At 50.5% G+C, this 26,163-nt stretch overlaps 1 protein-coding gene across 10 annotated transcripts in view; it reads right to left on the reverse strand.

Moving 5' to 3' along the window:
• The window catches only part of CEP290 (centrosomal protein 290), an 84,240-nt gene that overhangs the window by 18,548 nt on the left and 39,529 nt on the right, over positions 1–26,163 (reverse strand). For 6 of the 10 annotated variants that reach the window (XM_078882264.1, XM_078882266.1, XM_078882263.1 and 3 more), the window contains 19 exons: positions 25,725–25,921; positions 23,712–23,863; positions 22,598–22,709; positions 21,312–21,479; positions 19,619–19,783; positions 18,493–18,615; positions 17,694–17,858; positions 17,153–17,260; positions 15,328–15,462; positions 14,089–14,364; positions 12,389–12,496; positions 11,661–11,869; positions 9,847–10,060; positions 8,166–8,303; positions 6,882–7,103; positions 4,568–4,714; positions 2,666–2,814; positions 628–768; positions 371–467 (listed from right to left, as the gene is read on the reverse strand). In XM_078882264.1, coding sequence (XP_078738390.1) covers positions 371–467; positions 628–768; positions 2,666–2,814; positions 4,568–4,714; positions 6,882–7,103; positions 8,166–8,303; positions 9,847–10,060; positions 11,661–11,869; positions 12,389–12,496; positions 14,089–14,364; positions 15,328–15,462; positions 17,153–17,260; positions 17,694–17,858; positions 18,493–18,615; positions 19,619–19,783; positions 21,312–21,479; positions 22,598–22,709; positions 23,712–23,863; positions 25,725–25,921 — 3,026 coding nt within the window. Of the gene's footprint in view, positions 1–75; positions 468–627; positions 769–2,665; positions 2,815–4,567; positions 4,715–6,881; positions 7,104–8,165; positions 8,304–9,846; positions 10,061–11,660; positions 11,870–12,388; positions 12,497–14,088; positions 14,365–15,327; positions 15,463–17,152; positions 17,261–17,693; positions 17,859–18,492; positions 18,616–19,618; positions 19,784–21,311; positions 21,480–22,597; positions 22,710–23,711; positions 23,864–25,724; positions 25,922–26,163 lie in introns of those variants that run through there. The other 4 variants (XR_013640547.1, XM_078882270.1, XM_078882267.1 and 1 more) reach the window with 3 other exon arrangements.

The following is a 26,163-nucleotide window of genomic DNA, read 5'->3' on the forward strand; positions in this document are numbered from 1 at the left end:
CTATGGGTCTCCGTGTGAGCCTATGTCTGTTGAACGTCTTTCGTACCATACATAAGGACAACAAACTACGTGTGAATTACGGGTCTCTGTGTGTTTGAGGTGACTTTGCTTCATCAACCGGAAAACAGGGGCAAACACCGTCAGTTAGTGAGTACCTACTGAGGCAGACAAGACGCTGCTGTGCTGGGGAGTGGCGGTGGCGGGGGGGGTGAGCGTGGGGTGAGCGGAGGGGGGGGTGAGCGTGGGGTGGGGTGGTCGACGGTGGTGTGGTCACAGAAGCAGCACGCGCGACGCGATGGGCCTACACGCTATTCCGTTCTCCCCACTCAGCGAGTGCGGCTTCCTAAGGGATCGCGGGGGGGAGACTCACGGCGGATCTCTTCAGAAGCCTCAGCCGCTCCTGCAGGCGCCGGTTCTGCAGCAGCAGCTCCTCCACAGCAGCCTCCTTGGAGAGCGCCGCCCGCTGCCTGCGAAAAAGCCCCGGCCACCGGGCCAACGAGTGAGCATCTCGGGGCGGAGAGAGCGGCAAATTCAAGGCAAGCCACGGTCGTGGGGGACGGGCCGTGCGACACAAACTAAGGTTCGATACGGGGGAACTATTGGGCCCCTGGTGTCGGCTGCTGGTACCGCATGCTGGTGATGGTGTCCTCCAACTGGCGGTTGGTGTCCTGCAGCTGCTGCGCCCGAGAGGCCTCCTCCTGGGCCCTTGCCGCCAGTACGTGGCCAGCGGTGACGCCTCGGTCCTGGGTCCGGCGCGACATGGCGTCCCTGCACGCAGACGCAAGACAAAGATACACCCCGTAGTGCAGGGGTGTCCAAACTTTTTGCAAAGAGGGCCACATTTGATATGGTGAAGATGCCCGGGGGCCAATAGTTCCTTTTGACATTGTTTGAACCACAAAAGTTACGTGGAAATACACACACTGTTACAAAAGAATTTTCATTGTCACAATTACCTTTATTTTTCAATGACAATGTAACCAAATATAAGCCACTCAGGCAGACGGGAACAACTCTACAAACGCAATTCTGCCTTTCATTCAGTCAGATAACATTGAACAAACTGTATAGAATACCTTAAATTTCCATGAGTTTTATGATGTATTTATTCTGACAGAGCTGGCGAGCCATAAATAACACATTATAAGACCGAAGCTGCGGGCCGTATGAAATCTGACCGCGGGCTGTGATTGGCCCGCGGGCCGGACTTTGGACATGCCTGCCGTAGAGCCTTCACGGACTGGTGGGGCAAGTGCTGTTAGCACCTACAAAGGCCGGCACGGCACAATAGGGTGCGGGTGGCCGCCGAAAACCACGCACCGCCCCCTTCATCTCCCCAGTGGTGATGTTTGCACATCGCGCCAGGTGCTCATATGAGGAGGCCCAGGACATGTTCAGTAAGCGTCACTGGCATTGGCCGTGGCAAAGAACTGAACTTGGGTTATTGGGTTCATCGAGCAGCGTGCTAACCACTGTCACAAACTAAGACAAAGATCCCCTGTATAGCCTGAACAGACTGTTGGAGCAAGTGCTGTTAGCGAGCACCTATGAAGGCCGCAACGGTACACGAGAGGGTGGGTGGCCAGCACCACGCCCGACCGCCTTTGTCTCCTCAGTGGGGATATTTTTACGCACCGCACCAGGTACTCATTTGAGGCTAAGTCGACCTAGGGAAGGCTCAGGACTGGTCCAGATATTCGCCACCGATGTTGGCTGTGAGCAGGATTCGTAGCGCAGCGCGCTAACCTCTACGCCACCACCCCCCGCACTCACTCACACAAAAGACAAAGATCCCCCATATAGCCATAGCAGACTGTAGGGGCAAGTGCTGTTAGCGAGCACCTATGAAGGCCGCAACGGTACACAAAGGGGTGGGTGGCCAGCACCACGCCCGACCGCCTTTGTCTCCCTAGTGGCGTACACACCGCACCAGGTACTCATTTGAGGCTGAGTCGACCTAGGGGAGGCCCAGGACCGGTCCAGATATTCGCCACCGATGTTGACCGTGAGCGGGAATCCAACTCGTGTCGCCGGGTTCATAGCGCAGCGCGCTAACCGCTACACTACCGCTCCCACACACCAAGATCAAAAATCCCACTCACACAACAACAACCGCCATTCGCCACTAAGTGGTGGTGACGTCACCACGACGCTTGTGCCAGGCCATGTGCACCTTGAGGACACGTGAAGTGTCGAACGCCCGCTAGCAGGAGGTCACGGGGCAGACCCAGGTGCCACGAGTCGACTGACTGAGATGACCGAAATGACTGGCTGATGCACCACCTGTGCCCCCTACTGTACCAACTTGCTGTGCTTTAGCCACCCGGCGCTCCGCTCGTTGTTGTGAGCGTCGCTCCTCCGCCCTCCGTTGTTGTTGGAGGGCGACTGCCTCCAACTGCCCAGTAGCGTCCTTCACGAGCCTCCTCCACAGAGGCCGATCTTGACACCGCTGGTACCAGTCATCGGCAAGTCCACTCAGCTCCACGTCCTCCTGTACCACATCACTCCATCTCTTCTCTAGCCCGTGCCGCGCCCGTTTAGCCCCCTCGATCCGGCCGAACAAAAGCTGTTTAGGCATGCGGTGGCTGGGCATGCGGGCTGCATGACCCAGCCAACGCAGCCTTGCCTGCCGGACTCACACACACACATGCACTCACACGCGTACCGAGCGATCGAGTCACGAATCGCGGCCACTTGCTTGGTCAGGGCCTCCACCTCCTTCTCTCTGTCCCTCAGCTTGCCTCTCAGTGCCTCCACCTTGGCCTGCCACCGCTTGCCCTCCTCCCAGCGTATCACCTGCTCCTTCGGCTCAGCCTGTGGACCCGCCATCACGAGAGAATGAGCAGAAGAGCCACGGTGGCGAGATGTGTACAGGAGGTCGCGGGATCGATGCTGACCCCCGACGCCTGTATATTTGGAGTTTGCGTGTCTCTCTCCCTCCCCGTGGTTGCGTGGATTTTTCTCCGGGTCCTCCGGTTTTTTCCCACCACGTTTAGAATCAACGTCGCGCGTTCAGAGTACTTGGCTGCGATGGGTTTTCGCGCTGACTCAGCAGCGTTACCGTGCCGAGAACCAGGTGCTCCTGAAGGAGGTAAGTCCTCTGCTGCTAACCAACACCGCTTCGGTGGCTAGGAGATGTTAACTACCTCGCCTGGTGTACAGGAGGTCGTGGGTTCGATCCCGACCCTGACGCCTGCTGCTGTATATTTGGAGTTTGCGTCTCTCATCATCATCACGGTGGCTATGAGATGTTAACTACCTCGCCTGGTATACAGGAGGTCGTGGGTTCTATCCCGACCCTGACGCCTGCTGGATATTTGGAGTTAACGTCTCTCATCATCAACGCAGTGGCTAGGAGATGTTAACACCTCGCCTGGTATACAGGAGGTCGTTGGTTCCATCCCGACCCTGACGCCTGCTGGATATTTGGAGTTTACGTCTATTATCATCAACGCAGTGGATAGGAGATGTTAACTACCTCGCCTGGAATACAGGAGGTCGTGGGTTCGATCCCGACCCTGACGCCTGCTGGATATTTGGAGTTTGCGTCTCTCATCATCACCGCAGTGGCTAGGAGATGTTAACTAGCTCGCCTGGTGTACAGGAGGTCGTGGGTTCCATCCCAACCCCAACGCCCGTACATTTTGGAGTTTGCATGTTCTCCGCGTCACGTGGACTTTTCTCCGGGTCTTCCGGTTTTTCCCTCCATATTTAGAAACGTGCGTTTACACTGTTTGGCTGCGATAAATTTCCACACGATAAGCTACTGTTTTTGAGCTGTCATTTGTGGCCAAGTCGCCTCTGAAAAAAGCCAGATAGCTCATTGGGCCTTACCTGGTAAAATAAAAAATAATTCGCGAGATAGATTGTCGCGCTGAGCAGGGGGCGGCCTTGCCTCTCAGAGCTATGCGCAAGGCTCACAATGACTGTCGGAGAACCACGGACACTCTTTGGCACACCGTCCACTTCACGGTTGATGTCAGAGATCCCGCGACGGTATCCGATATAATAATAATTCAATTCATAACGCGCACAAATTTGCGGACGTAACGGCCCTAACTCAGAGGCTCGGAGCCAAGCTCAGAGTCGCTCGAAAGCGCGGCTATAGAGGTGAGTTTTTAAGTCTCTCTTGAAGGAGGCGATTGAGGTGATGCTGCGAATGTGCGTTCCAGACTGCGGAGCATAGACATGACCATCCTGGATCTTGTTATCAAGAGGAGGTCGTGAGTCGCGCTGCGCAGAGGGTAGGACGCATGTGGCGGTGTCACCGTAGATATTTAGCAGAGGGGGGAAAAAAAATACAATTAAACACAATGAATGTGATCGTGAAATGCATCAAATGTCGGGCCCTATTTCCCCTTCGTTAGCGATCGGCGTATTGTACTGGGCCCGCGTTACGTTGCAATAAATATAAACAGAATGTAGGGCCCTCTTAAAAAAACCTTGAAACTTCAGGACCACCACCCCCCCCGATTGGGAAGTTTCAACATCCGTCTCTGGCCACTGCTTGCAATAACAAAAGAACAAGCGAGCGAGTGAATGAATGAACGAGTGTCTATGGACGCACCTTGTCTTCCTTCGCGGCCGTTCTCTCCGCCCGCTGCTGCGTCTCTTCCAGCTGCGCCGCCTTCTTCTCCAGCTCCTGCTCAAGACGCTTCACCCGGCCCTGCAGCTCCTCCACCTGCGTCTGCCTCCCCGCGCCATCCACGCCCTTCTGCCGGCACGCGAAGCAGCGGCGGCGCCGCAACGTCACGGCCGGCTCGGGCGACGGTATTAGATGCGCGCGATTGCTCCCCGTGACGACTGGAGCTCGGCTAGATTCCCTCACCTCGCTCCGCTCCCTCCACTGGCTTCTCGTCATCGCCAGCAGCGTCAGCTACGACATTGTCTACCTGTGCTCCCTCCACTGGCTTCTCGTCATCGCCAGCAGCATCAGCTACGACATTGTCTACCTGTGCTCCCTCCACTGGCTTCTCGTCATCACCAGCAACGTCAGCTACGACATTGTCTACCTGTGCTCCCTCCACTGGCTTCTCATCATCGCCAGCAGCATCAGCTACGACAATGTCTACCTGTGCTCCCTCCACTGGCTTCTCATCATCGCCAGAAGCGTCAGCTACGACATTGTCTACCTGTGCTCCCTCCACTGGCTTCTCATCATCACCAGCAACATCAGCTACGACATTGTCTAACTGTACTCCCTCCACTGGCTTCTCATCATCGCCAGCAGCATCAGCTACGACATTGTCTACCTGTGCTCCCTCCACTGGTTTCTCATCATCGCCAGCAGCGTCAGCTACGACATTGTCTACCTGTGCTCCCTCCGCTGGTTTCTCATCATGCGGCGGCGAGATGGTAACTACCTCGCCTAGTGCGCAGGAAGTCGTGGGTTCGATCCCGACCCTGACGCCTGTGTATTTGGAGTTTGCTTGTTCCGGGTTTTTCCCTCCACATTTAGAATCAACGTGTGTTTTGCAGTAGTTGGCGGCTATAAATTGCCACGTGATAAGCCACTTTGTGTTGGGCTATCACTTGTGGCCACATCGCTTCTGAAAAACAGCTACACAGCTCAGTGGGCCTTACCTGGGAAAAAAATAAATATATCTACAGTAAAACCTGGGATTGTGAGCTGAATTCGTTCCGGAAACGTGTTTGCAATCCAAAGCACTCGTATATGTTTCGATTTAAAGCTTTCGTGACTGCAGGGATTCATCTTCTTGGTTCACGTAGAAGGGAAATAATAAAAAAATAAAAATAAAACATAATAAAATAATTATCACGACGTTTCGGCCACAACGCAAGCACCCGTCCTCAGGTAAAGAACAGGTCTGTCGGAAAGACATTCAGACGCTGTCTTTCCGACAGACCTGTTCTTCACATTTAGATGCTGTCTTTCCGACAGACCTGTTCTTCACCTGAGGACGGCTGCTTGCGTTGTGGCCGAAACGTCGTGAGAATAATTTTATTATGTTTTATTATTATTTTATTATTTCCCTTCTACGTGACTTTACGGAAAGAACCAAGAAGACACTCGTATATGAGTTGTGATCACGTGACGCTCGGCAGACAAAGCGTATACACGCGCTACTCGTATTGCAAGACCTCGCTCGTTTATCAAATTAATATTCATTGAAAAATTTTGCTCGTCTTGCAAAACACTCGCAGACCAAGCTACTCGCAATCCAAGGTTTTACCGTAGTTGACGTTAATAGCGGAAATTATGAGCGTTAATTCCGAATGCGAAGAAGTGAGAGTGTATTCTTAGGTTTTTTCGGTAAAGTCACGTAGGTAAAACATTAAAATTATCAAAAGTAAAATAAAATAAAAATCACGACGTTTCGGAGGCAACACAAGCTTCCGTCTTCAGGTGAAACCGTCACAGCCACGACAGCTGTATCAAGTAAATGAGAGATTGCAGGAGCTACCACTCCATTTATATAATGGTTGGAGAGGGGGAAGGGCCAAGTACGGCACACTTTTTATTAATATGGTAAGGTGAGGCTTAAGAGGCTGAGCCTTTGTTATGGAGAGGTACGGTTTGTGACTAAGCCTGGCCTACATAACAATAGTGTGAAAAAAGAAACAACTAAACATGGTAAAACAACTTCTTGGTTCTTTCGGTAAAGTCACGTGACTTTACCGAAAGAACCAAGAAGATGAATCCCTGCAGTCACGAAAGCTTTAAATGGTAAAACAAGCCTGGCTGTCTATCAATAACCTGTAATAGTTGTCTGTCCATGAAGATGGTCCAAATAAGTGTAGTTAAATGTTTTTTGCGTGGTTAATCGCATCTTTCCAATGATTACTCAGTTTGTAAGAGCGAGCGACCAAAGCAGAAAGAGAGAGAGGTGGGGGGGCGGCGGCGGCGGCGACGGGGGCACCTGCAGCTGCGCATTGATCCTCTCGACGCGACGACGCATCTCGTCGCGCCTCCTCTCCGCCTCCTCCTTGCCGGCGCGGAGACGGCCGCCCTCCCTGTCGCCTCGCCGCGCCTCGCGCTCCGCCGCCTCGAGGCGCTCGCACAGCTCCCGCTCGCGCCGCCGCCATTCGCCCATCTCGCGGCGAGCCGCGGACGCCTCCGACTGGGCGCTCTCGAGGCGGGCCTGGCGCGGAAGGGAGGAAGGGGAAGAAAGAAGAGAAGAGAAGAAGAGAAGAGGGAAAAAAAAAAAGACAGAGGGTGTATATATTATTGGTTCTTTCGGTAAAGTCAAGTAGAAGGGAAATAATAAAATAATAAAAATAAAATAGAGGACGGCTGCTTGCGTCGTGGCCGAAACGTCGTGAGAATTGTATTTTATTATGTAGAATTTTTATTATTTTATTATTTCCCTTCTACGTGACTTTACCGAAAGAACCAAGAAGAAGACATCATCAGTGCGAGAGCAGCCAAAACATTTAAACACGCTTTTATGAAATGTACTAGTAATGGAAGAACTCCACAACTCCAGGAAGTAGGTTCGAAGCTTGCCATAATGTAAGGGGCCGTGGCCAATTACAGCCAACGTCAGTTGAGCGTGGACAATTAGACCCAAGCCGAAACATAAGATATAAAAAATAATGTTTAAAAATATATTTTTTATTATAGAATATAGTATTGTCATCAGTATGACATAAGTATACCAAGTTTGCAGTCGATACTACACATTGGGAAGTGGGTTCAAATTGAGTTATAAGATTTGAGGATACAACAACAACAGACAGAGTTAAATGAAAGCGTGTAACAACAGCGGCGCTACTACGCCTCTCTCAATTAAATTAACACCGAACCGCTTGCGACGTTCCGGTATTCGCCGGTGAACGGGGACACCCACCCTGCGACCTGTGGATGCCTCAGAACGGTAAAGGGTTGAGAGGCTATACAGAGAAGGGGAGGATCTTTGTCTTTGTCCGTGTACCTTGTCATCCTAGATTTGAAGTTTTCGTGACTGCAAGGGTCCATACTCCCTACCCTGCGGTCCTCTCCCTGGTTACTTGACTTCTCTTACCCTCAGCTTACCTTAGGTTGCCCCCCACCCCCTCGTACCCTACATAATCACGTGTCTCTAATAGCTCTGACGGAGGCTTGTGTTGCTTTCGAAACGTCGTGAGTTTGTTTTTAGATTTTTTTTTTTCCTACCTTTCACTTACGTGACTTTACCGGAAACAAACAACAAAGAGTATGGCACCTTGTAGTCCTTGACGTGCTTGTCAACGAGTGTCTGCACATTGAGGCTCTCCTCCTTCTGGGAGGCTGCCGCGATGATGTTCTGCTCGGCCTGGTTCGTCATCTCCCCTTGAAGACGCAGCATCGCCTGGCTCAGACCCTGCACCGTCCCAACAGCAGCACAACCATCATCATCATCATCATCGTCGTCATGTCTCCTCTACTATTCCACTGTAGCGTTAACACACCTGTTGTCATTCCCCCCGTACTTCCGATTAGCACGGTTAGTTAGGTAGGATGTGAAAGAAGTTTGACATACATACATACACATCATCACCATTACATTTCGATTTAAATCTTTCGTGACTGCAGGGATTCATCTTATTGGTTCTTTCGATAAAGCCACGTAGAATGGAAATAATAAAATAATAAAAAGAAAATTATTTTATTATGTTTTCTTTTTATTATTCTACGTGACTTTACCGAAAGAACCAAGAAGATCATCACAATTGCCGTAGCCGGCACCACCACCACCATCATCTGTATTATGATGATTATCGCCAGCATATCAATAATACGGTCTATGAGCAGTACACCGATGGTGTGCAGGAGACTGGTGTGTTGACATTGCAGTGGTATTGTACAGGGAACAGGTGTTGACACTGCAATGGTATAGTACAGGTAACAGGTGTTGACACTGCAATGGTATAGTACAGGAGTGTGTGAACGCTACAGTATCATTGCACTATTTAACCTATTTTTTTTTTTTATTTTACTAGGTAAGGCCCACTGAGCTATGCGGCTCTTTTTTAGAAGCGGCCTGGCAACAAATGATAGCTCAACTAAGTGGATTATTGCGTGGAAATGTATAGCAGCCGAATACTCTAAACGCACGTTTCTGAACGTGGAGGGAAAAAACCGGAGGACCCGGAGAAAAATCCACACAACCACGGGGAGAGAGAGACACGCAGACTCCAAATATACAGCAGCAGCAGGCGTCAGGGACGGGATCGAACCCACGACCTCCTGTACACCAGGCGAGGTAGTTAACATCTCCTAGCCACCGTGATGATGATGATGAGAGACGCAAACTCCAAATATACAGCAGCAGGCGTCAGGGTCGGGATCGAACTCACGACCTCCTGTACACCAGGCGAGGTAGTTAACATCTCCTGGCCACCGTGATGATGATGATGAGAGACGCAAACTCCAAATATACAGCAGCAGGCGTCAGGGTCCGGATCGAACCCACGACCTCCTGTACACCAGGCGAGGAAGTTAACATCTCCTAGCCACCGTGATGATGATGATGAAAGACGCAAACTTCAAAAATACAGCAGCAGCAGGCGTCAGGGTCGGGATCGAACCCACGACCTCCTGCACACCAGGCGAGGTAGTTAACACCTCCTGGCCACCGTGGTAACAATGAGAGACGCAAACTCCAAATATACAGCAGCAGGCGTCAGGGTCCGGATCGAACCCACGACCTCCTGTACACCAGGCGAGGAAGTTAACATCTCCTAGCCACCGTGATGATGATGATGAAAGACGCAAACTTCAAATATACAGCAGCAGCAGGCGTCAGGGTCGGGCTCGAACCCACGACCTCCTGCACACCAGGCGAGGTAGTCAACACCTCCTGGCCACCGTACAAGGCAACGGGCGTGTGCAACGACAAAGCGGCGGTCACGTCTCCCGCACACCTTCAACTGCTTCTCCTTGTAGGCCAGCTCCCCCTTGAGCCTCTCCACGAGGCTCCGGATGCCGGCCGTGGGCGAGCGCGAGTTCGCTTCCTTCTGGGCGTCGAGCTCCACGCGAAGCAGCCGCAGCTCCTCGGCCAGCGCCGCTTCCGAGGCCCTGGCCTCCTCCGCCCGCGCCCGCTCAGCCCGCAGCTCCGACGAGTGCAGCTGCTGCAGCCTGTGACGCGCACACGCGCGCGCGCGGGACGAGAGACGCACGCACGCACGTGTCTCCACGGGCAGGGCTGGCGGGCTGGGCCACAGGGCGGGAACCGTAGGGGGCAAATGCTCCGGTGAGGCCGGTCTTGTGTGGGGAAATTGGAAATGTGATCGTGGTAAAAAATTAACCCGTAAAAACAAAGTTTTTCACTATAAATCCTTTATATGCGTGGCGGCTAGAGTCCTCTCGTCCTCTGGCTTGAGATGGCTGCCACCTATGGGTCAGATGATTGCCTGCCACCATTAAGCAATTGGTAATTAAATATAATTTATTTTTTCCTAAAAAGTGGAAAATTTAGGAAAAAATTTTTAACGAAAATAAATTGTCACGCACAACGAGTCTGTGTGCAAAATGTCAGCTCGATTGGATCACGGGAAGTGGGTTAAAAAACGACCGAAAGATTTGCACGGTCGTAAGCGCGCAAGCAAGCAAGTGAACTTAATATAAAGGATTTAAAAAGAATAATTGAAATATTTTATAACCTCTGTGTACGCTTCAATGCTTATTTAAGCTCTCACTTGGTGTTGCAAATGTTATCAGAATAAAATATATAATTATAATAAATTTTTATCTTTAATAATTGGAGTGTTTATAACGTTAGATATATTTATTAATAATGGATAATTTTCGTAATTGTAATAATTATAATACAAATTTCTAAATATGAAAATAATAATAGAATAATAAAACCATTTCATATATTCAATCTTGATTTGAAGCTTTCGTGTTGCGCCCGAAACGTCGTGATTTCTTTTATTTAATACCTACGTGACTTTACCGAAAGAGCCAAACAGCATTTAACATATTTTTTATTAAATCACTTTATTACCTCTAATGTGTACGCTTCATTGTTTAATCATATTCGGCAGCATCAAAAAATTCTTCCTCACCGGCGGACCGTGTGTGTTTTGTGACGGTCCACGCGCGGGAACAGCGTCGTCACCAAAAGGAAACGAAAAATCAAAGCTCGTACTTAGCATACTCTTAGGTTTTTTCGGTAAAGTCACGTAGGCAAAAATAAATCGTAAATAAATAAAAAATATAGACAATAATAGAAATAAAATAATAAATCGCGACGTTTCGAAGGCAACACAAGTCTCCGTCATCAGGTGGAACCGTCACAGCTAAAATTTACTGTATCAAGTGAGGCAAAACTCCAAGAGACGAGCTCTTAAATACAAGTTAAGGGGGAGGGGCTTATCGGAATGTGGTAGCCAATGAATGGAACGTGTTGGGGGGGGTGGGCGGGGCTAAGAGAGAACAATCGAGGTACACGGATTGTTCTCTTTTAGCCCCGCCCACCTTCCCCCTTAACTTGCATTTAAGATCTTGTCTCTTGGAACTTTGCCTCACTTGATACAGTCAATTTGGCTGTGACGGTCCCACCTGGGGACGGAGACTTGTGTTGCCTCCGAAACGTTGTGATTTAATTGAGTTATTTTTCATTTATTATTATTTTATTTTATTATTATTACTTTACCCACGTCACTTGACCGAAAAAACCTAAGAGTACGAATCCTTGCAGTCGCGAAAGAAGCTTCACATCTAGAGCTCGTACTTGGCGGTCTCGGCGCGATGCTCCGTCAGCTGCTGCAGCAGCTGCACCTTGTGGCGCTGGGCGTCAGCGAGGGTCGCCCTCAACCTCTCCGCCAGCGCCACCATCGCCTCCTCCTGCTCGGCGCTAGTCTGCTCGAGCTCGGCGAGCCGCGTCAGCTGGGCGGCGCTCGCCGGCGCCACCGCGACCGTTGGCCGGGAGTTCAGCGTCTCCTGCCAGGGGTTTTGCCGCATGGCCACCGACAGAGGAAGGGGAGCGCGGGTGAGGGAACGACGTTCGGCGGAATCGGTGGAACTGGCGGTGATGGAAGTGGCATTGATTTGGCAGCGGCAGCAACATTGGCGGCACCAGCGGTAGCAGCAGCAGCAGCATTGGCAGCACCAGCGGTAGCAGCAGCAGCAGCAGCATTGGCAGCACCAGCGGTAGCAGCAGCAGCATTGTTGTCGATAGCAGCGGTGCTATTCTCAACTATTTTCTTTTACCAGGTAAGGTCCGCTTTTTCAGAAGCGACCTGTCCATCATAAATGACGGCTCAAAGAAGGCGGCTTGTCATCACGTGGAAACTTGTAGTGCCCAAATACTCTAAACGCGACGTAAATGTGGAAGAAAAAATAACGGAAAATCCACGCGACCACGGGGAGAGAAAACACGCCACGCACCGCGCTGCATCAATGCGGCGGACAGACGCGCCGCCGCCGAAACTTGTCGACCTGCGTGTGCGTCGCCGTTACCAGCACGGCCTGCTTGAACTTGCTGAAGGTGGCGTTGGACTGGGCGTTGAGTTTGTGGTGCACCACCTTCATCTCCTCGCCGTGCTGCCGGTTTAACTCCTCCAACTCCTGAGCCACAGCAGGGAACGTGAGAGAGAGAGAAAGACACAGACCGGTGTTACCGACACAAAGACAAAGATTCCCCGTATAGTCTTAACCAGGGGTGTCCAAACTTTTTGCAAAGAGGGCCACATTTGATATGGTGAAGATGCCCGGGGGCCAATAGATCCTTTTGACATTGTTTTAACCACAAAAGTTACGTGGAAATACACACACTGTTATAAAAAAAATTCATTGTCACAATTACCTTTATTTTTCAAATGACAATGTAACCAAATATAAGCCACTCAGGCAGACGGGAACAACTCTAAAAACGCAATTCTGCCTTTCATTCAGTCAGATAACATTGAACAAACTGTATAGAATACCTTAAATTTCCATGAGTTTTATGATGTATTTATTCTGACAGAGCTGGCGAGCCGTAAATAACACGTTATAAGACCGAAGCTGCGGGCCGTGTGAAATCTGCCCGCGGGCTGTGATTGGCCCGCGGGCCAGGCTTTGGACATGCCTGGTCTTAACAGACCATTGGGGCAAGTGCCGTTCTTCCTCTTCCTCATCATCATCACGATCTATGGGCAGATTGGCCGTTGGATTCCACTGCACATTTTGGCATTTTTTTACACTTTCCTCTGTCTGGTGTCAATATTCTCAAGTAGTGCGCACAGATTTCTGGAACCGATTTCTAATTTTGCCATAAAGCCGTTCTCTGTTAGGTCTTTCCTCTCTTTGCGATTCCTTCAATTTTTCCCAAACAACACACTTTTAATTTCCCTGTTGTTTCTTTTCTTACTTCTACCCTGAGTCACTCTCTGGGTCCAGTTTAGATGCGGTAATCCTTCTATAGCAGTACATTTCAAGTGCCAATATCCTAAGTGCTCCATAATAGATGTTATTTTGGGTTAAATCGCGTGAACACAAATGTGTCGTGAAACTCACCACCACCCGACACAGCCAATTATCCATGTTTGTCACGTAAACTAAACATGCCAATTTGTTACTAGTTCAGCACACCGGTGTGTTGGAGAGTAAACCCACAACATTTACAATTCGTGTACTGTGACGTTTCGACGGGAATTACAACCAGCATCATCAGGCGACAGCTGAAGTGCTGTTAGTGAGCACCAATGAGCCAGCTATGGCTGCAGGGTTTGGTGGTACATGTTGCTTAGGTCGTTTATTTAGAAAATTCGGTCACAGTTCCTATGATCACTGTTACATTGTTTTATGGCTTTATTTTGGTGATTTCGAAAAGTTTTTTGGTTTGGCCATGTTTGTTTGTTGTAGTACGGAGTTAGACTGATGGCCTTCATCTAAGTTGTCTTGTGGTTGTTGTTGTTGTTTGACTTGCATCCCACTGGGATTTTTGCACACAGCGTTGGTGTACGGTGCTTTTTCTGCAATATTTTGCTGTCTTTTCTTGTATTTTTCTGTTTGCGCAGAGTCACATAGTCACTTTAAGATGTTTTCTTGTCCATGTTTTTGTTCTTTGTTTGTTGCGGTTGCACCCGATTCAAGAGCCGAATGGCTCACAGGGCTATACCAAACAAATGAAAAACTGAAACTGAAGGTTGACGAGTCGGTGCCCTCAATGCGCCCACCTGCTGTGCCTGCTGCAGCTGCCGCTGGTACTTGTCGACGAGCTGCTCCTTGTGGTCCAGCCGGACCTGGAGGTTGGCCACGGCGCGCTGGGTCGCGACCAGGGCCCCACCACTTTCGCTGGAGCCGCCACCGTCTGCTGCCGCCACCGCCGCTGCCAGGAGCTTCTCACGCTGTGCCGACGCCGGGAGGCGCAGGCGCAGCTCGTTGATGACGCGCTCGCGAGAGAGCACGTTGGCCTCGGCGCTGTGCAGAGCGTCCTGCTTCTGCTGCAGCTGCTGCTCGTTGCGGCAGAAGCGGCAGGGAGGGAGGGACAGAGAGAGAGAGAGAGAAGCCATGGTGACAAGTGTGGGTGGTGGTTGAAGGGAAAGGGGGTGGCAGTGGGAAAAGAGGGCGGCAGTTGGAAAAGGGGGCGGCAGTGAGAAAAGGGGGCGGCAGTTGGAAAAGGGGGCGGCAGTTGGAAAGGGGGCGGCAGTTGGAAAAGGGGGCGGCAGTTGGAAAAGGGGGCGGCAGATGGAAAGGGGGCGGCAGTTGGAAAAGACAGGGGCAGTTGGAAAAGGGGGCGGCAGTTAGAAAGGGGGCGGCAGTTGGAAAAGGGGGCGGCAGTGAGAAAGGGGGCGGCAGTGGGAAAGAGGGCGGCAGTTGGAAAAGGGGGCGGCAGTGAGAAAAGGGGGCGGCAGTTGGAAAAGAGGGCGGCAGTTGGAAAAGGGGGCGGCAGTGAGAAAAGGGGGCGGCAGTTGGAAAAGAGGGCGGCAGTTGGAAAAGGGGGCGGCAGTTGGAAAAGGGGGCGGCAGTTGGAAAAGGGGGCGGCAGTTGGAAAAGGGAGCGGCAGTTGGAAAAGGGGGCGGCAGTTAGAAAGGGGGCGGCAGTTGGAAAAGGGGGCGGCAGTGAGAAAGGGGGCGGCAGTTGGAAAAGGGGGCCGCAGTGAGAAAGGGGGCGGCAGTTGGAAAAGGGGCGGCAATGGGAAAGAGGGCGGCAGTGAGAAAGGGGGTGGCAGTGGGAAAAAGAGGGCAGCAGTTGGAAAAGGGGGCGGCAGTGAGAAAGGGGGCGGCAGTGGGGAAGGAGCCACAAGTATAAAAACTGACAGCCATTGAAAATGATGGCAGCCGTTATAGAAAGAGGAGGATAGTGGAGTCAGCGGACGGCAGGGAGCAAGGAGGTGGGCAGTTGGATAAAGCTGCAAGACGCCGGTGTTGCGGAACCGGGGTTCACGTTGTTGTTGGCGTGTGTGCGACCCACACCTCCTCGAGTGAGCGGCACTGCGCCTGGCTCTGCAGGATCGTCTTGACATGGCCACGGATCGTCGTGATCGCCTTTTCCAGCTGCTGAGCCACGGGCAGGCCCGTGTCTGGCACGGTGCCGCCGACCTCTTCAAACTGAGTCCACAGAAGAAAACGGCGTTAACCCTTTCAACGTTCCGAGACGTTTGTAAGTTGCAGGGCGGGGGTCACGTTCACCGCCGAATCTCAGAACGCGCCAGTGGTTCAGAGTTGTTTCAAAATTAACCCGTAAAAACAAAGTTTTTCACTATAAATCCTTTATATGCGTGGCATCGGTTTTATTTGATTATTCATTTATGTTTTTCTTGAGTGATAGTTTCATTTTTATCACATTGGTATTTTAAATTAAATATGAAAAAAAAAATTCCCTAAAAAGTGGAAAATTTTGGGAAAAAATTTACGAAAATAAATTGTCACGCACAACGAGTCTGTGTGCAAAATGTCAGCTCGATTGGATCATGGGAAGTGGGTTAAAAAACGACCACAAGATTTGCACGGTCGTAAGCGCGCAAGCAAGCAAGTGAACTTAATATAAAGGATTTAAAAAGACATTGCACTCACCGCAGAGAGCCGTAGCAATACGACCGCACTCTATGACAGCTGGCGCCAAGCTGTGCCGCACGCCCTCCCGTACCGATCGAGTTACTTTCCTTTATCCGATGGCAAACGTCATCGGAAACGGAATTGGAAGACGCACACGTACGTCATTGGAGTAGAAAAGGGTTCAAACTAAATTTGGAGCTTTCGTGACTGCAGGAATTACTCTTTGGTTCTTTTGGTAAAGTCACGTATAAAGATAAAATTATAAATTAAATGCTAGCATACGACGTCAGGTATAAATGACATAGAAACACAAATCTAGTAGACTTAGAAATGTAATGTAATACAACAGAGAGTCTCTGTTGTATTACATTACATTTCTAAGTATACAGAGAGTCTCTGTTGTATTACATTACATTTCTAAGTATACTAGATTTGTGTTTCTATTTCATTTATACCTGATGATGAATGCTTGTGTTGCAATCGAAACGTCGTATGCTAGTATTTAATTTATTATTTTATCTTTATATGTGACTTTACCGAAAGAACCAAAGAGTAGAAAAGGGTTAACTCCAAATATTTGTGATAATCGTTTCAGTACAACTGCACGGTGCTGCTTCTCGTCCTCTATAGCTCTCCGATGTGTCCTGTACCGCATGGGTACACGATGTACAATGTTTCGCTCTGCGTGCTGGCAGCTTCTAGAAATACACCACATGTTTCGATTGAAAGCTTTCGTGACTGCAGGGATTCATCTTCTTGGTTCTTTCGGTAAAGTCATCACGTAGAAGGGGAATAATAAAATAATAAAAATAAAACGTAATAAAAACTTCTCACAAATTCTCTCTTTATTATGTTTTATTTTTATTACTTTATTATTCCCCTTCTACGTGACTTGCCCACATGTGTAAGGGGTGGTCGCGGTTAGCGCACTGCCGCTACGAATCCAGTCACCTGAGTTTGATCCCCACTCAGGGCCAACACCAGTGGCGATTATCCGAATCGGTCCTGGGCCTCCTCTAGGTTGATTCAGCCTCAAATGTGAACCTGGTGCGGTGTGTAAAAACATCGCTACTGGGGAGACAAAGGCGGTCGGGCGTGGTGCTGGCCACCCACCCACCCACCCACTCGTGTGCCGTGCCGGCCTTCATAGGTGCTCGCTAACAACCCTTTCCCAAACAATCTGTGAAGGCTACACAGGGGATCTTTATTTTTCGTGGTAGTGGAGTGCTATGTGCGTGCGTGCCTTGCGTGCCGCGGAGAGCATCTCCTTCTGTTGCCGTTCGTGCGCCTCCACCTGCTTCTCCAGCTCCAGCTCCCTCTGCTCCCACGCGAGCTGACTCTCCTCGTGGAACTGACGGACACACGCACAACGACAGCGACGTCGACCAACAACAGGGACGTAGGAACGTACACTAACACAGCAACCCCAGCCGTAATGTAACAAACACATCAGAGGTGAGTTGATGACTGGTGAGTGAGAAGAGGAGCACCAGGTTAAATGTTCCTTCCGTAGGGCAGGCTGGCATCATGCAGTTATATTATAATGGTGTGGACGAAGATGCAGACAAGAGGGGACGGATTGATGGGCTGGCCTCTAAGTTATATTGCGTTGGTGTGGCCGGACGGTCAGAGGGGATGAACGGAGAGGCTGGTGACTGGCTGGACATGGGGATAGAGGCTGGCTACTGCTTGGCTGCTGGCTGGACGTGGGGTTAGAGAGGCTGGCTTCGAGCTGGACAAGGGGATAAAGAAGCTGTCTGCTGGCTGGAGGCTACCACCGCCACCTTGTTGAGCTGCAAGATCTCGTGCTCGAGGAGGGAGCGCGACCTCTCGTGCTCCTCCACGGCGGCACGTAGGCGGGACGCCTCGTCCCGGTGGCGCGTCGCCTCGCGCTCCGTGCGCCGCTCGCTCACGCGCAGCTCCTGCATGCGCCTGTGCCACTCGCACACCTGCGCAGACGCACGCGAATCGTCGTTGTCAAAATTGTCATGGTCATCAGACGGAGACTTGTGTTGCCTCCGAAACGTCGTGATTTAATTGAGTTCTTTATCATTTATTATTATTATTATTATTTTATTTTAAACGTATAGACTCACACAGAGACCCATAGACTCACACAGAGACCCACAGACTCACACAGAGACCCATAGACTCACACAAAGACCCATAGACTCGCACAGAGACCCATAGACTCACACAGAGACCCATAGACTCACACAGAGACCCACAGACTCACACAGAGACCCATAGTTTGTTGTTCTTCACCGCCCCCCCCCCCCACACCGCACCTCTGATTATCACGGTTGGCTACGTACGGCGCAAAAGAAGTTCACCACACGTACATACATAGAGGCATACTCCGTCAATTATTCTTGACCGTTATTTTTGACCGTTGGTCATCGTCCCCGTTCCGGGCCGTGACGCTTCCCTGCCGAAAAACCCACAACCTACTTTTGACTCAACGGTTTGAAAATGACGTCATTAACCGAGCGAGCGTGCGATCGTCGCGCGCGTACACGAATCCGAGAGTCGTGTACGCGCGTGCACGATTCTCGGATTCGTGCACGGTTGTTGTGGCCGTACCTTCTGCGCGCCCCGTGCGTCCTTCAGCGTAGACACGAGCTCCTCCAGGCCCTTGGACTTGATCTCCAGCTCGGCAAGGCGGTCCTCGGCCAACCTCCGGTCTTCGCGGCACTTGCGCGCCTCCTGCGTCCGCGGCGAGAGAATGTACGGCGGCGAGAGAATGTACGGCGGCGAATGACGACGGGCCGCATCGCGCCTCGCACCCCACCCGTCCCGCCGCCGTGTGTCACGCTTGGCAATGAGCTAAGCCTCGTATCTAACAACTAATTTTCTTGGTTCTTTCTGGTAAAGTCACGTAGAAGGGAAATAATAAAATAATAAAACACGACGTTTCGGCCACAACGCAAGCAGCCGTCCTCAGGTGAAGAACAGGTCTGTCGGAAAGACGCTATTAAAACATAATAAAATATAAAACATAATATTTTATTATGTTTAATTTTTATTATTTTATTATTTCCCTTCTACGTGACCTCACCGAAAGAACCAAGAAGATGAATCCCTGCAGTCACGAAAGCTTTAAATCGAAAAATAATAACTCATTATGTTTTTATTATTTAAATTTAATATAAAGTAATCAAATTTATTGATTACATTTAATCGTGGCTGGTGTGAGGGAGACGAGAGAGAGGAGAGGAGGGTTATTGTGTTGGACGACTTTCACTTGCAGTACAGTTACTAAAGAACAGTCACTACACTTGGACACAAAATAAAAAAATGCTTTACACACACACACGTGGTCACAACACTATATTGTAGTAAACAGTGTACGCTCACACGGATGTTGACTATAGAAGTGAGGCACGCCGACTGAGACCGAGCATGGGAGACGATTACCCACAATCCCACATCGAGAGAGAGAGAAGAACCATCGGCTCAGTTGTGATCACGTGACGCTTGGCAGACAAAGCGTATAATGTACGTACTGCACTACTCGTATTGCAAGACCTCGCTCGTTTATCGAGTTAAAATTAATTACACATTTTTGCTCGTCTTGCAAAACACTCGCAGACCAAGTTACTCGCAATCCAAGGTTTTACTGCAAATGTGAGAGATTAGCGTGTCAACGCGAGACGGTCCCAGCCGCTGTTCCATTTGCGCGGCACGAGCCGCCCACGGCGCCTCTCACCTCTGCGGCCGTCATCTCGTCGTCCTGCAGTTGCGCCAGCGTGCGGTGGAAGCGCTCCTGCTCAGCGAGAGGCACGGCACCGGCGTAGCGGTGGCGCAGGGCTTGTAGCGCACGGCGCAGGTGGCCAGCGCGGCTGTGGCCCTCGGCACGCGCGTGGATCAGAGTCTGCACCGGGGCAGGGGGGTTGAAGGTGGATCGATTCCACAAGCGTCGTTACGGCAACCAACTACTCTGTCCCGTCGCGTTAAGCTTTTTGTATCGGATGTGTGCCTTTGCGTTAGCGTGGAGGGATGCGCACGGGCGATGCAATTGCGGGTGTTGGGAAAGCCTTCGATCAATTTGACTGGTTTTTCGACGGTGTTACTTAGCTTGATTCCTCTGTCTGTCTGGGTCAAATCTTGTAATTAAAATTTCGTCCACTTCCCGTTGTCCAATCAATTTCATATTTTGCACGCGTACTCAGATCCGGTGACAATGCATGCCTGTATCAAAATCGGCATCAATGAATCAATTAATTCGCTACTTAAAGCATATTCTTGGTTCTTTCGGTAAAGTCACGTAGAAGGGAAATAATAAAATAATAAAAATAAAACAATAAAATTATCACGACGTTTCGATTGCAATCGTCAGATTTTTATTATTTTTTTTTTATTTTTTTTCCCTTCTACGTGACTTTACCGAATGAACCAAGAAGATGAATCCCTGCAGTCACGAAAGCTTTAAATCCAAATTGACTGAAAAGCAATTTACACTTTGTATGGACGCCTTATTATTTATATATATATATTTGTGTGTAGGTCAAAAACGGCGTGGTCCCTAAACTGTGGAATCGGCTCGTACAAGAAGCAGGCGCCGCGTGTCTCTCAGGCGGCATTGACGTACTCCTCGACCGTGAGTTAAACGAAGTTGTTAATAAATTCGTTGTTTTAAAAAACTTTTTTAAACGAGTTTATTAGTAGGTTAAGTCTCCAATAGCAACAAAACTTTGTATTACACCATTGGAACCTCATTTGCCAGTAAAAAATATGATAATTGTTTTTTTACCCTTTTATCTGGCAACAAAACTGACACCTTTTTTACGAGGAGTCATGTTTGCATAGACCACAATACCTGCAGTCATAATACAAACAAAAAACATAACTCTGATAATGGACAGTGCATACATTATCAGAGTTATGTTTTTTTGTTTGCATTATGACTGCAGGTATTGTGGTCTATGCAAACATGACTCCTCGTAAAAAAGGTGTCAGTTTTGTTGCCAGATAAAAGGGTAAAAAAACAATTATCATCTTTGTATTACAGTTTAATGAACATTGGATCATCTTTATAAGAGTTATGATGACGAATGGATGGACGGATGGCCAGAACTAATGCACCAACGCTTCGAAACTCAGTTGTAAAGTGAAAAAAAAAAGAACACGTGGATTACACGAACACATTATTATAGACTGTTAATAAAAAGTTTGCTTGGACAGAAGGGGTGATAGCGTGTGGTCAAGACTAATGAAGGAGTGCCAGCCAAAGGAGTCAATACCCTAGAGAGGACGTGAACCACGGAGATGGAGCTAATATGGATCATGTCCATCCGGTGGACCACGAGGGACGGGACGAGCTTGGCAAAACCTTCACCCAGCCAGCGGATTGATCACGGTTGATGACAATGACGATGACGACGTGGCCGTGTGGCGCTTGCCTGTTCTCGCTGGTCCAGCTGCTGCTCCAGGCGGAGGCCCCAGGCCTCGGCCCTGCTGAGCTTGGCGCGGACGGTCTCCAGCTTGCGCAGCGCCGTCGCCTCGCTCAGCTGCAGCGCCATGATGTGCTGGTGCAGCGTGCCCAGCAGCGTCTTCTCATCCGAGCGGCACTGCCCGCGATTAAAACAAACATTTTCCCCCCGTATAGGCTTTAACAGACTGTTGGGGGGGGGGGGGGCGAGTGCTGTTAGTGAGATGCACCTACGAAAGGGTGGGTGGGCCAACACCATGCCCGGCAGTCGTTTCTCTCCCCAGTGGTGATGTTTCACACACGGCACCAGGTACTCATTTGAGGCCGAGTCGGCCGAGGGGAAACACGGGACCAGTTCAATTATTCACCACTGTTAAAAGTCGTGAATGGGTATCAACCTCGGGTCACAATGCGTTAGCGACTGCACTGCCGCTCGAACAACAACCGCCATTCGCCACTCGGCGGTGGCGATGTCACCACGGCGTCTGTGCCAGGCGAGACGCACTTTGAGGGCACGTGCAGTGTCGAAGGCTCGCTGGCAGGAGATCGCAGGACAGACCCAGGTGTCGTGGGTTGGCTGAGATGGCTGGCAGGTGCACCACCTGTGCCCCCTACTGTGCAAATTGTCGCTAGCCACACACATACAGGCGATCACTTGATGGGATCTCACACCGCGTTTTCCACGTGGCAACTTGCCATGACGCGCCGGAACCAAATCGTGCTGCGCTGGCCTCACAAAACGACAACTGAACTTGGCTCGGGGTCAAGCAGGGTCAGGTGTCGGGGCTAATAATGCATTCATCGATTGCATGTGGTGTGAGTCAGTACGCTGTGAGGACACGGCTACCACAAAACTCTGTGCAACCAGTTGAACACGTGTAGGCTTTCGCAATCAATATTATTCATAATAAACGTTTTTGGGTTTAGATCGCGTTATTTATAAATGTGCCGTAACCCTCCACCACCCGACACGGCCAATCAGTAAAAAAGTGTCACGTTGACAAAGGACAAAATAGTTCACTACTTTAGCCCACCGTTGTGTTGAAGAGAGAATCCACAACACCATTCTGGCGAATTGCCCGACGATGCTGGATGTAATTACCAGCGAAACGTCGTGCTACTCAAAAATTGTAAATGTTGTGGTTTCACTCTTCTGGTAAATAAAAAAAAGTTAAAATAGTAATAAAAAAAAACGTGTACTTTCAAGTTAATTCTGGACATCTCGCTGCCCATAACCGGCACACGGTGACCCCTGACCTGCAGGTCGGAGAGCTGGCGCCGCAGAGACTCAACCTCTTTCTCGTGCGAGTGCTGGCGGGAGGCCCATGACTCCGCTTGAGCCCTGGCCACCTCCGCCACGTCGCGCTGCCTGCATGCACGCACGCACGGACACGTGCGTTGAACTTCTTTCGCACCGTACACAGCCAACTGTGCTAATCGGAGGTGCGGGGGGGGGCAACAAACTAAATGCAAAAAGCCGTTCTCTCCCTCCCTAATCCCTCTCTCCCTAATCTCCCCCATGAACACAACTGACGTGATAATTGTTTTTTTTACCCTTCTATCTGGCAACAAAACTGACACCTTTTTTACAAGGAGTCATGTTTGCATAGACCACAATACCTGCGGCCATAATGCAAACAAAAAACAAAACTCTGATAATATATGCACTGTCCTTGAAGTTGATTGGTCCACACCCGAGACAGCTTTCCTTAGAGCCTAGTCTCACATGGTGTTGGAACAGATGACGCCAAAAGGCGCACAACTGACGTGCTTGAGTCCGTGGACGGAATTCCTTTCCAGCTCAGACCCTGCCTGCTTGCCCATCGCCACGTATATAATAACCTCTTGTTGTAACAGCTGTCTCGCTGGTTCAGCAGATTCCACTGCTGGATGATATTTTTCCCGTGTTGCGATCGAAACGTCGCGACTTATTTTATTTTATACCTACGTGACTTTACCGAAAGAACCAAAGAGTATACGGTTCTAAAGAATTTCGATTTAAAGCTTTCGTGACTGCAGGGATTCATCTTCTTGGTTCTTTCGGTAAAGTCACGTAGAAGGGAAGTAACAAAATAAAACATAATGCAATAATTCTCACGACGTTTCGGCCACAACGCAAGCAGCCGTCCGACAGACCTGGTCTTCACCTGAGGACGGCTGCTTGCGTTGTGGCCGAAACGTCGTGAGAATAATTTTATTATGTTTTATTTTTATTATTTTATTACTTCCCTTCTACGTGAATTTACCGAAAGAAACAAGAAGGTTCTAAAGAAATGAGTTTTCAATCTAGATTTCAAAGTGCACAGCGCTATGCAAAGCACAGTGCTGGGTTATGAGGTCAGTGGTGGGCGTCGGTGCAGGGCGTCCGTACTTGGACACCTCCATCCTGAGTGCGGCCTGCGACTCCTCGAGCTGCCGAATTTGCCGTCGGTCGGCCTCGCTCACGGCTCGGCTCACGCCCCCCGCCAGCTCGTCCCGGAGCTCGGCTTCCACGCGCTGCGCCTCCAGGTTCATCCTCGTCAGCTGAGGCGCGCAAGGCAATGACAACGATGAGCACGGCTGGCTACGTACTGCGCGAAAGAAGTTCAACATACAGAACAAAAAAAATTGCGTTTGCTGTCCTCCCCCGCACCTCCGATTCGTACGTTTATTTTTTGATCGGGCGCAATTGCGAACAACAGCCAATATCGGACATTGGTACATCTAATGGGCATGAGCATCGAATCATCGCAAGCTCAAAAACTGAGTCCCCTACAAGGTGTGCGGTGAAGTTAGGGGATGTGTGTGCTCGGCACGTGAAGGCCTGAAGACCAGAATCCGTTATTTCGCCGACAATGTGTTCATCAGGGAGCTTCCATCCAGGGAGCTTGTTCTGTTCACGACGTACGGCGTGAAAAAATTTCAAAATACATACAGACGTACTCCCAAGCAGCAACGCATTCTCCCTCACACGAGACACACTATTTTGACCTGCACTTTTCAAGAAAAACTTTGGGGTGCGTCTTATTATCCAGTTACGTGACCTTTGCTACCACCGCGGCCACTTCCACCATTACCATGTTCTCCGTATTATCATCATTCAGCGTTCTCTCCATAGACAGGACCGGTGCACAATTTTCTCCTCCGTGTCCCCTCTTGTCTTTCGCTGTTTCCCTTCATCTTGTCCTTTCGTCGTTCATTATACGTACGTATGTAGAGCTTCTCCCGCACCGTACGTAGCCAACCGCGCCAATCAGAGGTGCGGAGATTCTAGACGTTGTCGAGAATCGCCATTGTGTTTTGTTCTTTCTCCGCGCCTTGATAAAAAGGCACTTTTTTCTCCCCCAGTATTCACTCCATACTTTGTAAACTTTACACTTTGCACCCAGATAAATGTGCTACATCTATTTCAAAGCAGTCCCAAAGTTTGAGGTGAGTCTTACTTTACCGAGCATCTCATTATCTGGACAATTACGGTATCAGTAACACAACTGATACCGTCGCGAGGATATTTTTTGGAGTTTCAAGATTTTGTTGTGTTTCTGTGCACGGTGGTCGCCTGTCCAAGCACTGCCCACAGGCTCAAAACCTGCTTGGCTTCCCAGATCGGGTGGTAATTCCGGGTACGACCAAAACCATCGCTGATTGAACGAGGTTGGCTCGTAATGGCCGTGTCGGAGACATTAGGCTGCTGTCACCACCACCACCGCCACCGAGATTCTGGGTGCAAATCTGAAAAGCGCACCATCATTGTCCTACTAATTTCACATTTCACCTGCACTCCACGACCACCACCACCAAAAACAAATATCCCCCATAAAACCTGAACAGACTGTTGGGGCAAGTGCTGTTAGCCAGCAGCACCTATGAAGGCCGGCACGGCGCACAAGGGGGTAGGTGGCCAGCACCGCGCCCGGTCGCCTTCATCTCCCTCGTGGCGATGTCTACACACCGCACCAGGTGCTCAACTGAGTCGACCTAGGGGAGACTCAGAACCAGAGGTCGTAATCGGGTACCCGATACCCGTACCCTACCCGATACCCAGCCGGGTACCCGTTTGCGACCCTGGTGCGGCCGGGTACGGGTACGGGTAGGCCGTGAGTCACTGGTGAGTTACCGTTTGTCACTCATTTCAGGTAGGGTACGGGTAGGGAACGGGTACCCGTACCCGGCCGGTACGGGTACCCATTTGCGACCCTGGTGCGGCCGGGTACGGGTACGGGTACGGGTACGGGTACGGGTAAGGAATCAAAACCCGTTTGCGACCTCTGCTCAAAACTGGTTCAGTTACTCGGAACGGGAATCCAACTCGGACGGCTGGGTTTGTATCGCAGCGCGCCAACTGCTACACTACCGCCGCCACCACTGCCGCCTGTCACCACCACCGCCGCCGTCCGTCACACACCTGCGCAAACTTCTCCTCGAGCTGCTGGTTACGCTCGTGCGCGCGAGCCAGCGCCTCCTCGGCGTGCCGCTGCATGTGCAGCGCGTGCTCCGCTCGCTGGCGCTCGTTCAGCTCCCGCATCTCCAGCACCGTCAGCCGCCGCGACACCGACTCCTCAGCATCGCCGGCGCCAGTGCCGACGGCCGAGGTGGTGAAGCCTTCACGACGCAGCAATGAGTGGAGAGGGGGGATGTGGGGATGACGTGTGGGTCCCTGTACCCGCTGCTGGAGGCTTGGATGGCTCGTAATGGCCGTGTCGGAGTGTAAAAGGTCACAGTGCTAAGGTCACTGCATTTAAGCGATGATGTTTGTCTCAGGGTGCTGCGATGGCCAGATGTTAACTACCTCGCCTGGTATACAGGAGGTCGTGGGTTCGATCCCAACCCTGACGCCTGCTGTA

Source organism: Lampetra fluviatilis, chromosome 64, assembly GCF_964198595.1.
Source record: "Lampetra fluviatilis chromosome 64, kcLamFluv1.1, whole genome shotgun sequence".
NCBI lineage: Eukaryota > Metazoa > Chordata > Hyperoartia > Petromyzontiformes > Petromyzontidae > Lampetra > Lampetra fluviatilis.